General features: G+C 37.2%; 1 protein-coding gene across 1 annotated transcript in view; it reads right to left on the reverse strand.

Annotated features, from left to right (window-relative positions):
* Positions 1–131: 131 nt before the first annotated feature.
* The window catches only part of LOC149209107 (putative leucine-rich repeat receptor-like serine/threonine-protein kinase At2g24130), a 52,846-nt gene continuing 36,194 nt past the window's right edge, over positions 132–16,783 (reverse strand). The window contains exons 4-5 of the mRNA XM_089398518.1: positions 16,685–16,735; positions 132–247 (exon numbers count right to left, since the gene is read on the reverse strand). Of these exons, the coding sequence (XP_089254644.1) occupies positions 132–247; positions 16,685–16,735 (167 nt within the window). The remainder of the gene's footprint in view (positions 248–16,684; positions 16,736–16,783) is intronic.

The raw sequence follows: 16,783 nt of genomic DNA on the forward strand, positions 1-16,783 counted from the left end.
GATACTGTTCAGGAATTATGATTTGCTCCTGAGCAATATTTCATTTCTCCATCTCACCAGCATAGTGAAAGAACCTTAATTGCCTCTCACTGACTGATTGAAATCCATACTTCCCAAATTTAAAGGTTGTTTCATGAATGCCCATCTGGCTCTGCAGTATCATCATTCTCACCAAACACCCCAAGCAACACATAATCACAGACTCCAATTCCCAATGGACTAAAACCCTCTAAACGTTGCATTGCAGCTGTTAGAAGATATCATTCAACCAAACTTTAAACAAAGTTTAGTGCATCATAACTAGCCTAAAATTCCCAAAACAAAGCTAAATCAGAAAGAGAGAGCCCTCTCTGATTGCAGGTGGGCTAGAACATGTAATCCAAAGATTGGTTAATGGTTACCTCGGCCGTATTCCCTTAGGAGTCAAAGGGAACAACCTGAGTGATAACAGATACAGAAGTAGAGGTAACCATTTTTTTATCTTGTCTTCCACCTCCTTCAGACCCTATTATATCTTCCCTTTATTTACTTATCATCAATCCATATACTCTAATACCAAATGTTATGAACCTTGTTCCTTAAATATGATAAGAATTCAATAAACAAAATCCATTTCAAGCATAGAACCTCCTTTTACAATATATAGAATACAAGACAGGATGTGATGATCCTAAGACTAAGTCTCCTTAGTGTATATATAGAGGACAAAGGGTACAGTTATGATGGAAGAGTACAATGAAAGGTTTTGGCATGCCTAACAATATAACTATATAAATGTAATAACCAAATATATAGGGCTTAAAAATATATTTTAGGGTTAACATGGAGCTTTTGTATGGCTTAATAGTGTTTTAGATCCATTTTTGGATTGATAAAATCAAACACAAGCATCCAAACGCTGAGTTGCAAGAAAGAGTTTCATTTTTTGGTCTTGTTAGGAAAAGCACTTGGAGGAGAGGTAACTAAGGGGCTATTAGGTTAATGAAGGAGATTCCTTGTGCTATGCAAGCTAGTTGAGAAACTACACATAGCTTTGGGCAATCTCTTGGCTTATAAGGGTTGAAGGGAAAATTTGTTTATTTTTTGGTTATGAAGGAGAGTGGCCTTCATTATTACACTTTATGTGATTGAGAGAAAGTTCCTCTAATGGTATTTGGTCGAGTTAGGGGATTGCAAGTTGTAAGAGAAATTTATGCACTATTTAGCCTACTTATGGGTGGAAAATGGCTCACCCTTCATTAAAATTGTAAGCAACCTTTTATTTAAATCAAGTAAGTAAATTATGTTGAATTTGCAAATATGGAAAATATGGCATGATCATGAATTCCTATATGTGATTAAATGTAATCCTAAATGATTGCTTACTCAATTTACTAGTGAATCCTTGTTATGCATGGTTATGGAGGTTTCATAAATTTTATCATTAGCATAGGACTTGTAGCAATTTCAATTATTTGATTTCCTTGGTGGTATGACTGTAAGTTAAATTGGTGAAAGTATGGATAGAGATTACTATGGTGTCTTGTCCACTTGTTTCCTTTAATAATAGGTTTGTTGTATGTATGCATGTATGTATGTATGTATGTATGTATGTATGTATGTATGTATGTATGTTGAGAGGGTAGATTTGTCTACACCATAAAAATCTTGAGAATTAATCAGATTTGAATCAATAGAGAAGATATAATTAGTAGGTTTCTCAATAAAATATCTTGCCCAATCAAGGGAGTTCTAGATCAATTTGATAATGTAAAAATTGCTTTGAATTGTATCATGAACCCAACTCCAAGGAGGAATACGTTGAATTTATAATGAAGACTAAGTGATTAAGTCTTCACACAACATATTAGGTTAAGAAAATATAACTTCAATTAAGGAATGGATGATTCCATAAAAACTCTAATACAGGGGATCGACCTTGGGTTCATGATCCTTTTTGTGCATTAACTAGGATTTGAGGTATTTGTAAAAGAATTTTTGAAGCTTTTGTACTCCTGAGGAAAAAAATTTAGTTTAAAGTTTTAGCTAATAATTGAAGGCATTGAAATTGTAAATTATTAAAAAAAATGGCATAATTATGGACATTCTCACCTAATTTATAATGTGATTTTGAAGGCCCAACTTACAAAAATTAAGTTGAATGAAAGGTCTCACTCAAGGCCATGGGTAAGTGTAAGAGCTTCCTTGAGTTGTCACAAGTCTATAAGGATATATGTGGGCATTCTATTTTCAGCTCACAAGAGATTTTATATGCATTATGTTCCTAACAAAAAAAAGGCCTTAGTCTAGCCTTTTTCCTCTAAATGTGTAATGAGTGGTTAAAGCCTTATATTGCAAAAATCTAGGTGAGTAATAGGTTTATCTCAAGCCTTTATAGCCTTGGGTTTACTACCTCTATGGCCTCAATTAGAATTCCTCGATGAGGGCTAGACATTATTATGAAATATGAAAATTCAAATTATGTAAATTACATGCCTTTAAAGGCGCATTAGAACTTTACTTTAATATTTGTTTTCTTACATGCACAAAAAGTCTTAATATTGAAAAAAATAGTGATTGTATCTCCAAAATAAAATAGTCTTGATGAAAAAGAGAACATCTAAATTTACTCTATATGTAAACTCTACATGCTGTAAAAATTTCCACGTTATAGGTTGTAGATTGTACATGTTAGGGGAAGCTTCCAAATATCAATTTGGGAAAACACTAAACAATTTAAAGAGTTAATTATAATCGAATGAACTCGTATAAAACACTAAACAATTTAAAGAGTTAATTACAATCAAATGAACTCAAGTATAAAATTTAATAATGCCTTTATAATATGTGTCAAGCTATGATTTTATGGCCTTTTCCATGTCGCTATATTCGATTTATTGTGCCTATAAATTAATTTCTTAAGCATGGTTGACATCTCTAATATTGTCCCAATTGCATTCATAGTGCAAGGGCTCCAATGGGCTTTCCATGTGCCTTTTTAAAATCATTTGCAAGCTATATAAAATATGACATGGAAATACATATGCAACACCATATATGGCAATATGTGTTTCCTAAGATGTGATGGCTATGCAAGGGCACAAGCCAAATTGCGATGATTATGCAAGGGCATGTGCCAAATTTGTATGCCAGAGGTATGCTAAAATAATTTTTCAAATGTATGCCCATTGCACCAAAGGCTAAACCCAATTTTCACATGGAATATTTGAAGTGAATATGATCTAGGGAATGCCTTCCAACATGGATGTTCATTTGACACTAATCTAGGAAACGAGGAATGGTGAAATCATGTGGAAGCACAAAGGAAAGTCAATTAGGTATTGATTGGTGGTATCAAATCAATGGGCAGGATGTTTTTTTCAATCCAAATGAAATTCAACAACAATGGAGAGGTGCCACATACCCAGTGAGTAGTATGGACCCAAACCCCTCCATCATGACCCTTGAGAGAATTAAACCCTATCCACCCTAAAAAAAAATCAATGCACCCTTTTGACCATTGATCGTTTCTAAAGACATCAAATCACACCATGTGGCAAATCCATTTGAGATAGCATCAAGGTATGTGTTGTTGAATAGTTAAAATGGAATGTGTGTGGGTTCACCTATGATTTTATATGTTAGAAATATAAACATAATGTATTGTATATTTATAATGTTATGATTATTTTATATTTATAATGTCATGATAATATGTATATATTATTAATATTTAAATTAATTAATTAATAATTTTACTCATTCAAGTATGCATAAAGTAAGTTAACTAGAGTCAATGGATGATGCAGTAGGGCTAGGTGGCCCTGGTACTGATACAGAACCACCCTAAAGTGACAAGTTAGTGATGCAATCATGTTGACATGACAGTAGTACAAAATCTTTCAAGGGGCATATTCCATTGCTCTAAGCTTAGAATGAGATGGAATTTACATCAATGAAGTCTCTTGATGAGTATAATATAATAGCTTCCTTAGAAATAGGGTTTGAATATATTATAGGAAGAAAAAAAAATATAACCACACCTCCTCAAGGTGACTTTAGGGGTTGGGTGTGCTACAAATCTATATTATGTTATATTAATGTTAAAGAAGTAAATATCTATCCATTTTAATGATCATAATTCTCTATCAAAAATATATTATGAATTCTCTCATCCAAATATATATTTGTTCTTTGGCATTATATCAAGAACTAATCCATTATAAATTGCATCTTAATTGGATAGCCAAGTGGAATAGAAGTAACAAATACATAAAATTATGTATTTTCCAAGGCAATAAGTGCCACAACATTATGTGAATTGTGTCCCTTTTCAATATTTTTAAGTGGGTTAAGCTTAAGTCTTACTATTTATAATTATATCCTCCTTTCTCAGTAGAGAGTGGTTAACAACCATAGATGTGTTGCTCATTTCGTTACGACAAGAATCAAGTATGGATTTTCCTTAGGATTTTGTTGTTGGTTTTCGCAATAGAAGACATTGGTGGTCATATTTTGCTTCTAGATTAATTAGAGGAAACCATTTAAAGTAAGCCTCCCACTTGTGCCCTAGTGATAAAAGGAAGAAATGAAAAATTCACATCCATAATAATAATCGGTCATGTCATATTTGTGCAAAACTATTCATACTAATAGGAATGTTTTTACTATAGAGATGCATATTTCAAGTTTATATCCCTTTCTCAAAAATGAAATTATATGTTCCCGTGTAAAGATTATGTAGACCCCTAAGATTTAGCATATGACATTTCAATTGATGATAATAGAGAGTTGGAATTTGGTGCTTAATATGACTTTTTAACAAAGAAAGGTAAAAAACCATTCTATGATATTGATTTTATGGCCAAGGTGAAGGAAGGAACATCTAGTAAGGAATTGAAGTGTGACCCTAGGATGATAAATAAGGAAATAAAACACCTCATTCCTGAGAACAATCAATTACTTATCATGAAAAGTTCTTCTCTTTCTATAATGGCTTAATCTTGTCAACAACTAGGAAGGCTTGTTAATGTTGTGGGGAAAAATGCCTATGCAGGACGATCCTATCCACCTAAGGCGTGATAGTGCCTTAGCAACAAACGAATGCAGCTACTTCGGTTTCTTCCTTTATGAAATATGAAAGAGAGGAGACTGGTAGACTTACCGTTATCTTTCGGTTGTCCCTCGATCTAGATCCTCTCCTCTTTGCGTGTCCACGACTACTTGCCTCCTCGCTTTTGCTTCCACAAGATCACAAGAGAACAGCTACCTGTGACAAGAAGACAGCTACATGCAACAAGAGAAGGACACAATACAAAGGCAAATATACATATTCATAAATGATTCAGGATTAGAAGTAAATCAAATACGCTAATGCAAATCATACAATAAACACCAGCATATAGGAAAGAACCAAGAAGCTTTATTGATTGATAAACAAGGTTCAGGAAGAGATACAACCCATAGGGTTCCAACCCAGCATCTCCTTCCCAGCAGAATGGAATTCCTTCTTCAGCCCCTTTCAAAGCATAAAAACCCAATGATCTAACCACAAACCAACAACAATTCTTTGCAATTACAATCCAGCCTCCTTAGACCTCATGAGAGAGCTCTATATATAGGAATTTTGGAGAAAGGATGAGTCAGCTTGAGGCTTGCATGGAGCTGACTAGTGTCCTCTCCCACTTCAGTTCTTGAGTCCACTTGGAGGTTCTTGCTTCCACTTGGAGATTTGGAACCTCTTACTCATCACCAGTCGAATTCCCTGATCCAAGTGTCATTTTGGAAGCTTCCTGGGCATTGACACCTTGAGAAATGAGTCTGCCACTTGTCCAGTTACGCTCAGCGCAGGTAGCCTTCTTTGCAGTTGACATTCAGCACAGGTAGACAGTGGAGCACTTGACATTCAGCGCAGATGCTCAGTGGAGCAGTTGACATGATCCAGAATTGCCTTGTTTTTGAGTGTTTTCAGGTGCAGAACTTTTGTGAACTGCTGTGGTTTGCTGGCCTTGTTCCTCTAGGTGTAGGAACAACATGTTTAGGGACTTTGGATCCCTTAATTATTGACATTTCATGCTCAGTGATGCAAGGCACAAAAATGTCTATAACAGTTGCCCCCTAAAGTATGAGGCCGTTTATCGGGTGAAATGCTTTATCCAGGGGAGTCCGAAGTTCATCCATTTGCTGGGAGGAGACCTGTAATAAGATACAATACAATACATTATGATTCATTCTGCTTTCATGATCTAGCTGAGGCGGGCATTCCCATGCTCAGCTTTATAAATACATTTTAGTACATAGAACAGACGATCTTCTGATGGTAGACTGATAATTCTGGCGAAACTATCATCCTTTGAGTAGGATGATCATCTGTTGCAATGATGTACATGTCAAATGTCTTTATTTTCCTGAATATATATCGCAGCCCGGATGGATGAAACTAGATCCAGGGTCTCCAATACTCGTTTGATCTTCATTTTAAGTACAAGTCAATCCATGTGAGAATTGCGCTGAAGTCGAACATGGAAAGACATCGCTTGATTACCGGTCAATAATGTAAACCGTTAACAAGCGCGAGAGGAATCACCGATAATGATAATGACCCTCAAGGTACTGCAGTACAATTCACGTGGTGTGAATAAAGGACTTAGCATCGAACACCACACAAAATGTTCTGGTCGAAGGTCATTGATGTATACCTGTCGCCGGAAGTGAGAAACTTGCCATTGAGGCATACAAGCTTCAAAGTACTGAAGGGGTTGTTCCTAGATCAACTTCTTGGATAATGAGCTGACGTCGACAAGAAGTGATCCGTCAAAGGAGGGCCTTAATGAATCCCACATCAGTGACACGGAACGGAGCTAATGATTTTAGTGGAGGTGAAAACAATCTGTGACATATGATTCAGGGTGGCGGTCATGAATGGATGAAGGATAATGTATGGCAGTGGATGGGACCTGGTTGACTCTTTCTGAACGACTTCTCTTGAACATATGGCGACACTGATGCGATGGATCGGTAGCATTACCCCAAGTATGGATGGTGTGGCAAAGACCATGGTGATGTGACCGGTGAATGAAACAACCCAACCCGATGTGGTACGGAGGAAAAGTGTCATGTTCAAGAGCGACCTGCTACCATCAAAGACTTCTTGATTTTTTCCCAATTTTTCCCCAGTCATTGCTGACTAGTACCTCTTTATTTTTGTCAATCTTGAGGAGGATAACATATGCTTGTTCTATAACCTGCCCTTCGGGCAAGCCCATCGCTATGTTTTAATGAGCCTAGCGATAGTGAAACTCGTTCTCGTCTAAAGACAAGTTTTTCGCTATTTAGTGATTTTAACGAGTCTAACGACAAGGAAAACTCGGCCCTTTTCATTTTTAGAGAGTCTGAAAAGGTACATAAAGTTATCTCCACAATTCCTTTTTCATCATCTAATCCCTTAAGTCCGAAAAAGTATAAAAAAATACAGAAGGGATGAGTTTTCGATAGTTTTAACGAGCCGAACAAAACAAGTGCTCGATCTTTTTGTGCAATAATCCCTCAGGTCCAAAAAGATTAAAATCTAGAGGAGGGATAGCTCTTCCGGTCATTTAACGAGCTGGAAGGCCAAAACTCGGCAATCTTTTCATATTTTACGAGTCAGTTGAAAAGAGCTTAAAGAAGACTCGTCTTCTGAGGAACGAGTGATGAACAGGGATAGCAGCTGATTCCAGGTACAGGTTGGAATTTTCCAATCACGTCAGTGTCACAAGGATGGCTAGGTGAAATCACTCTTCACAGCTGTTCCTCAAAATGGGTAAACAATCATATGGAGGTAAACGATCGGCCAAATGAACGGTGGAGGTGACGGTGCAGAAAACACGACCAAGGTCTTTTATGGTTGATCAGGTTACATACTTCAATGGTTATTTACCGGGATGGGTTTATTTTTTAATGAGCTTGAATGCGCCGCTAAAACTGCTCAAAGCTTATGTTTATTTTTTAACGAGCATGAACTATGCTGCTAAAACTGCTCAAAGCTTATGTTTATTTTTTAACAAGCATGAACTATGCTGCTAAAACTGCTCGATACCAGTCATATGATAAGAGTGTCTCAATGGAGATTGCTATTTTTTAAGGAGCTTCATCTCTCTTACGATTTTACTCCTCACCCTTCCTTTATGCAAGTTCGGAAACGACTAACCCAAAAAACAGATAAATAACCGGTTCCGAAACAGCTAACCCAAAAAACAGGTAAATAACCGCTCTTTGCTTGCACTCCAAAAAGGTTTGCATGCCCCCAGGTATAGAGTACAATTTCAAGGTTGCCCCTCCTTCTTCTCACCTCTGCTTTTCTTTGGGTGTTCACAGCTACTTGTCATCTTGCTAGTTCAGTTTTAACGATACTTGTCTTCTCGTTAGTCTAACTTTCAATATTTTTTGCAAGATCGCAAGAGAACAGCTACTTGCGACAAGAGAGCAGCTACTTGCGACAAGAGAAGAACACTACTCAAAGACAAAACATTTGTGTTACTGAGGGAGGCTTACCTCTTTCGTTTACCCAAAGATTGTCTCGTTTTAAACCAAACACTTCCTTGGCCTACCTTTTTCAGGTTACCTAAAGATTGTCTCGTTAAACAAAACACTTCCTCGGCAATGCCTACCGAAATAGACAAAGGTGAGCGACGGGGCTTTGTCCTCTCACATAACTTTGACAAAAGAATCCTATTCTAGAACAACCCTCTTTCCTCCACGGACGGGGTATGGACTAGTCATATTCTCTCGCGGAAATTCTACCTTATACCCAAAGTTCTCTGCCGAAGCAGACCAGGACGCATGCCCCCTGGGTTCCAGTCATGTCCTCCCGGATTACTCGCGCTCATCAGGAGGACGGACCGTGGGTTGAGACACTTCTTTCGTGAATAGACCATTTAGGGATGGTATATGACTATTTGCGATGTGTGATCTGGGAAACGAAAGTTGGTCCACGAGCTTGACCATTCTTCCTCCATGCGGAAAACACATTACTCTAAAGCGTGAGGAGACTACTGCTCCCATGCAATATATATAGTCTCGTCCAAGGAGTAGGTTATAATCCAAGGGTCCTTGAATGACCATCACGTTCATTTGAATGGTCTTCCCCTTCAGTGTTATTGGCACCTTGGGGAGGATCCCTAAAGGGCGACTGCTTCCCTTATCAAAGCCTGATAGATTTCTCATCTCAGGCAAAAGCGCTGGCGAACCAAGCGCTTTCCAAGCAATAGAGGAAAGGATACTCACAGATGCCCCCTCATCAATGATAGTGCCAACCATTACCATTCTGTATATTTGACAAATAATTTTGAATGGTATACTGGCTGGCAACCGGGGTCTGCCTAGTTGGTTCCAATCAAAGGACACAACCAGGTTGCTTGGTGGTGGGACCGAGTAAACGACCGGATAGCGCTCTGATGAACTTCCTTCCTGCGATAAAGGAATGGTGGCATTGCCCCCTTGATCATCAGAGTCAGTGCTGATGAAGAGAACTTGAACGGTGTCGTCTTTGTTCTCCTCTGTGATAGTGTCATTTGAAGATAGAGCCTCTGAAAGCAAAACCGGGTCAACTGCCGTATCAACCTTTTGACTTTCATCAGGCATGGATCCAGACGGTTCATCTTCAATGACAGGTGCTTCGGCTGACCACCTGGGCAGGTCAGCCGGGTTCTGAACTAGCGAGGGACTTGGCAAGAGTTTTTGATATCCAGGAGGAAGATTCGCTCGTAATATCGGGCGATCTTCCAGAACTCTTTTCGCCTCATCTAAGAAGGGACAATGGTGGATGGCGTGATCGCCTTCACACAGTCTGCAGGGGAATTTAGCTTTCCCGCTCTGTCCTGGAGCTTCACTCCCACTAGTTGACGGTGAACAATCGACATGGCTATCAGAGGTCGATGCTACCGAATTGTGCAAACGGGGGGACCAGTCTCTTAGTATCCGGGGGATACATGGACAATCTCTATGGAAGTGGTCTCCCCTGCATATGAATCATGGCGATTTAGGCCTTACGAGTGCGGTATGTGGATTTCTGTTAGATGACGCTTGTTTGCCCCCAGTCGCCTTAGGTTCCTTCTGCTTCTTTTCTTTCTTCTTCTTCTCCTTTTTCTCCTTAGGAACTCGGTTCTTTGACCGACCAGTTCCGTCAAGCGAAGAGGAAGGAGGAGAGGAAGATGAAGTAGAAGGCTGGGAGGCAACTCTTGTCTGATCTAACTGTTGACTCGACTGCTCAGGAATGGTGGCATTCTGAATGACATTGGTTGAAAAGAGCCAAACTGGTAGGCCAATTGTCAGTCCTGGAAGCGACAATGTGGCCATGTGGGGCGCACCAACATCTCCCCAAGAGGAGAAGGGACTAGGATTTCCACCAAGGGGAACTCCTTGGCTGGTGTGCTCCATCTTTTCAACCCAAAGATCAACGCGGGAATAAGGGTGATTGTTCCGTTTAAAATAAATTGTTAACGACGCTTTAGACACAACTTGCTTTTTCAGTTTTAAAGAGTCGAGAAAAAGCTAAAGATGACTCTAGTCTCTTTCGATGTTTTAACGAGCCTGAAGTGACAAATGCTCGGTTGGACTTTTTCTGTTATAGAGTCTGAAAAAGGCCAAAAGAAACTGCTCTGGAGATCTAGGCAGAGGGTGTGCCAAACCTTTCGCAAAACCACAGAATACTTTTTACGGTACGGGTGGTCGATCTTCGTGAATGTTGTGTTCATTGCATTGCGATCAGTAGGGCGGCCAACACGGCTTCCTAAGGATAAAGGATATATGCCTATAGGGGTCTCCCAATATATACGCGACGGTACGTGGGAGCACAAGTCCGTATTAGTGCTATCGTCCCTCAGGAGGAATCACCCACCTTCTTAGAGATCGACAGTCACTACGTTTAACGACGTCGGAACACGTCTCTACCTAGACCTCTACGATGAGCGTTATGTTGCAAAGCGTTGTTAGGTTCATTCAATATATTTTAAGTTGATCTTTTTTAAAGTTTGTCTTTCAGGATCACCACGAGATGTATTGGTACAAATTCCTAAATGCAGTCTAAGATGATAAGCAAGCTTTATAATCTTTCAACTTTGAAAATCCTAGCTACTAAGGGAAAAGAGAGCGACTATCTTTTCTCAAAGAGCAATCAGCACACTCTAATGCACTCTTCCTAAATCCAACATGCAATCTTATCAAAATGCAAAATGCACAATGCAGGTGTTTGTTTTCACTTTCTTAGTATAAATGCGTACAAAGAAAGCTTTTTGCACAACTTCGATTTTGCTTTTAAATGACTGAAAATAAACAAGTTTACTTTTTCCCAAATCAGCAAGGGTAGAAGAGATTACAATCACTTTGCGATTTTTCGAAAGAAATACTTGTTTCGACACTTAAAAGTGACAAATTCAAACCAATAAGCAAAAGCAAATGATAATCAAACTGCAAACAGCCAATGAACTCTCTCCTAAGATCACAATCAATCACTCAATCAGATCTGAATCAAGGCTACAGGATGACTATTTCGCTCATGCAAAGGAAAACTATAAATGATGCCACAAACACATAAAAACACTTACAGCATTTTTGTACAAAAATGAGGCGGAAGACAAGCAAAGAAAAGGGGTATCAGAGGTGGTACCTATGATGGCTAAAGGCTGCAAAAACAGAGATCAAAACAGGGCAAAAGACAGCAAGGAACCCCAGCTGCACAAGGCCACACTGGTTCAGTGCAGGTACAACAATGTCAGTTTGACATTCAGCGCAGGTAGCCTTCACGGGACCTGCATTGAAATGCAGACTGCCTTCACAGTGTCTGCGCTGAAAGGAGAAACTCTCGTTTCTCTTGGTTTCCGGGTCATAAAATGCTCAAAAATCAACTGTTTCAGGCCAAATCAGAAACACAATCAAGGTATAAACAGAGGGATGCTTTGAAAGGGTACTAAAGACTATCACAAAGGATCATCAAGTCATTTGTGAGTCCATTATTGAGATCATAGACAAAAACCCAGTGAAGGATCAAAGCAGCAACATTCTACTTTGCAAAGCAGTTCGATTGTTGCCGTTGAGTCTATGAAGTAAAAAATGATGCAAACTCAAACAAAATGACTAAAACAAAGTTCTTCCCCAGCGGAGTCGCCAATTTGTTGTGGGGAAAAATGCCTATGCAGGACGATCCTATCCACCTAAGGCGTGATAGTGCCTTAGCAACAAACGAATGCAGCTACTTCGGTTTCTTCCTTTATGAAATATGAAAGAGAGGAGACTAGTAGACTTACCATTATCTTTCGGTTGTCCCTCGATCTAGATCCTCTCCTCTTTGCGTGTCCACGGCTACTTGCCTCCTCGCTTTTGCTTCCACAAGATCACAAGAGAACAGCTACCTGTGACAAGAAGACAGCTACATGCAACAAGAGAAGGACACAATACAAAGGCAATTATACATATTCATAAATGATTCAAGATTAGAAGTAAATCAAATACGCTAATGCAAATCATACAATAAACACCAACATATAGGAAAGAACCAAGAAGCTTTATTGATTGATAAACAAGGTTCAGGAAGAGATACAACCCATAGGGTTCCAACCCAGCATCTCCTTCCCAGCAGAATGGAATTCCTTCTTCAACCCCTTTCAAAGCATAAACACCCAATGATCTAACCACAAACCAACAGCAATTCTTTGCAATTAAAATCCAGCCTCCTTAGACCTCATGAGAGAGCTCTATATATAGGAATTTTGGAGAAAGGATGAGTCAGCTTGAGGCTTGCATGGAGCTGACTAGTGTCCTCTCCCACTTCAATTCTTGAGTCCACTTGGAGGTTCTTGCTTCCACTTGGAGATTTGGAACCTCTTACTCATCACCAGTCGAATTCCCTGATCCAAGTGTCATTTTGGAAGCTTCCTGGGCATTGACACCTTGAGAAATGAGTCTGCCACTTGTCCAGTTACGCTCAGCGCAGGTAGCCTTCTTTGCAGTTGACATTTAGCGCAGGTAGACAGTGGAGCACTTGACATTCAGCGCAGATGCTCAATGGAGCAGTTGACATGATCCAGAATTGCCTTGTTTTTGAGTGTTTTCAGGTGGAGAACTTTTGTGAACTGCTGTGGTTTGCTGGCCTTGTTCCTCTAGGGGTAGAAACAACATGTTTAGGGACTTTGGATCCCTTAATTATTTACATTTCATGCTCAGTGATGCAAGGCACAAAAATGTCTATAACAGTTAAGGAAAAAAAAGTTATGTTTTAAAAGGTGATAGCACGAACAAATTAGTGACTAAGGAAACTCCTAAATATTTAACCATGGGATTATATGACCATGAAAGATATCAATATAGCACAAGTATATCATCATTAGGTTCCCTTGTTAAAATTTCCTCTTCTCCAACATAAGAACTTTAGACAACGAGAAGATGATTTGGAGTTACTCAAATTTCTAGCCATGTGGATGAACAATCTAGTAGATGTAGGGGTTTGAAAAAAGAAAATAGTGATAAGGATGTTGGGAGTAATGGTGATGACAAATAAGATACATATCCTATTCAAAATCCCAATAGGCCAAATGACTTAGTGTTTAACAATACATCAATGTCTTTGACAGTAAGCAAAAGGAACAACAAAGAGATCCATTGGTTACAAAAAATGTTATCATCTAAGAGTGGAATTCCAATGCCATACCTGACGACGTCAATACTTTTGAGTGGAGCTAATGACATGAGTGTAGAGATCCCCCCCATTGTGAAAAACAAGAATGAAAATTGTTGAGGTCAAATCATCATGTCTTAATAGTCCAAAAGCATAACTGCATTAGAAAATAGTGTTTAGGCATCATTCAATGAATGGGATCAGGGGAAAATTCAAGAGTCAATTACTCACAATAAATTACACTGCTAGCTAAAAACTAAAGAATGGTAGAGGAAATGAAAGATGTGGATTTATGCTTCGCATATCCTCCCAAGGTAAGTGGACATTAGCTTGCAGGGAGTATCACTTCATATTATTAAAAATCATCTTATAACCATCAAAAATCCAAACCCAACAGTAATATATACTCTAAGGAATAGGCACCCAATATTATTAAGTACTATGCCCTTACTATGAAAATAAAAAAGTAGCCATCCACGAATGCATTATAGGTTGTAGTTGTAAGGCATCTAGGAATATTTAGGGGGAATCAATATTCTAAAACTACTATGCATATTTAAGAATCATACATTGTCAAAATTTTCAAGGTAAATGACTATTGCAATTGTAGACAATTGAGTAGAAAATATTGCATGAAAATTTCCCTTCATTATAAATGTATTGGCTAATTATTATTCATATGAAAAATAATTATATTTTGATGCCTAAATTGTAAATATAAACAAGCTAACTTATTTTTTAAACATCTAAAATTGCACTCAATGGAGAAATTTTGTCCTTTAAATTTCCTTTGGAAAAAGGAAGGATGACAACCAAATCCATGTTAAGAAAAAATAAATATGTAAAATTATATTTGACATAGCAATCTTTAGATCCAAAGTATCCATGTATGTGAGTCATTTTTGTCAAATTAATATAACAGTGTCATTAACATTGGAAACAAACATGCCATTAAGAAATATGAGGAATGGAAAATAGCTTCATTGCGACTTCTTATTTTGAAATAATGAGACCTTTATACAATATTGAGAAAAGCTTGTGCCTATTTGATGCTAGTAGGACCACTTAGCCTAAAACATTCATTTTCATAAAATGCCTCCCTTTAACAATAATAGTAATAAAAATTCCACGTTTTCATTGGGATCTATGATATATGCTAGAGTGATTATTAAAAAATGTAGAGAGCTCTAGCAAGTACCTCTATGGTCAACAAGTATCCATTAAGGACATAAAAGGTCAAAAGGATAGGGACATCTCTTTAACATGGGAAAATATGCAAGATGTTAAATATGGCTAGAAATTGCTTAATACTCTACATTGACTATGAAAATAAAAGTCTAGCCATCCATGAACGCATTATAGGTTGTAGTTGTAAGGTATTTAGAAACATTTAGGAGGAATAAATCTTTTAAAACTACTATGCAGATTTAAGAATCGTACATGGTAAAAAATTTCAAGGTAAATGACTATTGCAATTGTAGACAATTGAGTAGAAAATATTGCATGAAAATTTCCCTTCATTATAAATGTATTGGCTAAGTATTATTCATATGAAAAATAAATATATTTTAATGCCTAAATTGTAAATATAAACAAGCTAACTTATTTTTTAAACATCTAAAATTGCACTCAATGGAGAAATTTTGTCCTTTAAATTTTATTTGGAAAAAAGAAGAATGACAACCAAATCCATGTTAAGAACAAATATCTATGTAAAATTATATTTGACATAGCAATCATAAGATCTGAAGTATCCATGTATGTGAATCATTTTTGTCAAATTAATATAACAATATCATTAACATGGGAAACAAACATGCCATTAAGAAATATGAGGAATGGAAAATAGCTTCATTGTGACATCTTATTTTGGAATAATCATACCTTATACAATATTGAGAAAAGTTGGTGCCTATTTGATGCTAGTAGGACCAGTTAGCCTAAAACATTCATTTTCATAAAATTATTCCCTTTAACAATAGTAGTAATAGCAATTCCAAGTTTTCATTAGGATCTATGATATATGCTAGAGTGATTATTCAAAAATGTAGAGAGCTCTAGCAAGTACCTATACGATCAACAAGTATTCATTAAGGACATAAAAAGGTCAAAAGCATAGGGACATCTCTTTAACATGGGAAAATATGGAAGTTATTAAATATGGCTAGAAATTGCTTAGTAGGTTATAGGTTCGCAACATTTATCTTTATGTTTCATTAGTTGTAGAGCAATATGGTATACTTGAAGAGTACAACCAATTCAAATTCACAACTAAACTAGCAATTCAACTTATAACATTTCGTAAATAGTGTAAAACCATAATTTAGGATCTAAAACAATACACATAAACATTTCGTTAGGTTAGAAATCATTTTTATATGTTATGTTAAATTTAAATAACAATATTTTCACTTATAGGTAGTAACTATTATTGGAGAGATTACTTCATGGATATGATAGTGGACTTATAGATGGATAACAAGTGAAACAAAATGAAGATCTACAACCTCCATAATGTACTATTGTAAAACCATATAATTTTCATGTCAAAAATAATTACAAATAGATAGTGCATAATTACAAAAAATCATTGTTATTGTAAGCAAACTAACAAGACTCAAATCATTGCCTATTGTGCTTTGCACAAACTATGTTGTAGAATAACTTTGATCATTTGATGCAATTGCAACATTGCTTGCTTCATTTGAATTTCTAAGCAAATTAGATATGCTTCGTCTCAATCTTTTAGAAGGAACTGAAGTTACCATCAAGTCCATTATGATACTCTCCAATATCATTGCCACTTCTCTCACGGTTGGTCTTTCTTAAGGTGAATCTTTTGAACAACTCAAACCAACATGTCGCAAAGAAAGGAGGCAATTGTATATATTATTTTCTTCAAATTCATATTCATCTAACTCTTTAAAAAAAAATCATCAAATACCTCGTTCACTCTATTTGGAAATGCAAGGCTCACCCACTTGTCCAAATTTAGCTCTTTGGAAAACAAGTCACTAGTTGATTTCTTTCTATTAAGAATTTCTAATAACAAAATACCAAAGCTATAAACATCTCCTTTTGTGGAAATTGTCGCATCGAGTCCATACTCTACATTAATATTAAAAAAAATCATCAAAATTTACTTAACCAATCCAT

This window comes from Pinus tabuliformis, chromosome 1_2 (genome assembly GCF_031772625.1).
Source record: "Pinus tabuliformis cultivar Carrire ecotype Pingquan chromosome 1_2, CPIR1, whole genome shotgun sequence".
NCBI lineage: Eukaryota > Viridiplantae > Streptophyta > Pinopsida > Pinales > Pinaceae > Pinus > Pinus tabuliformis.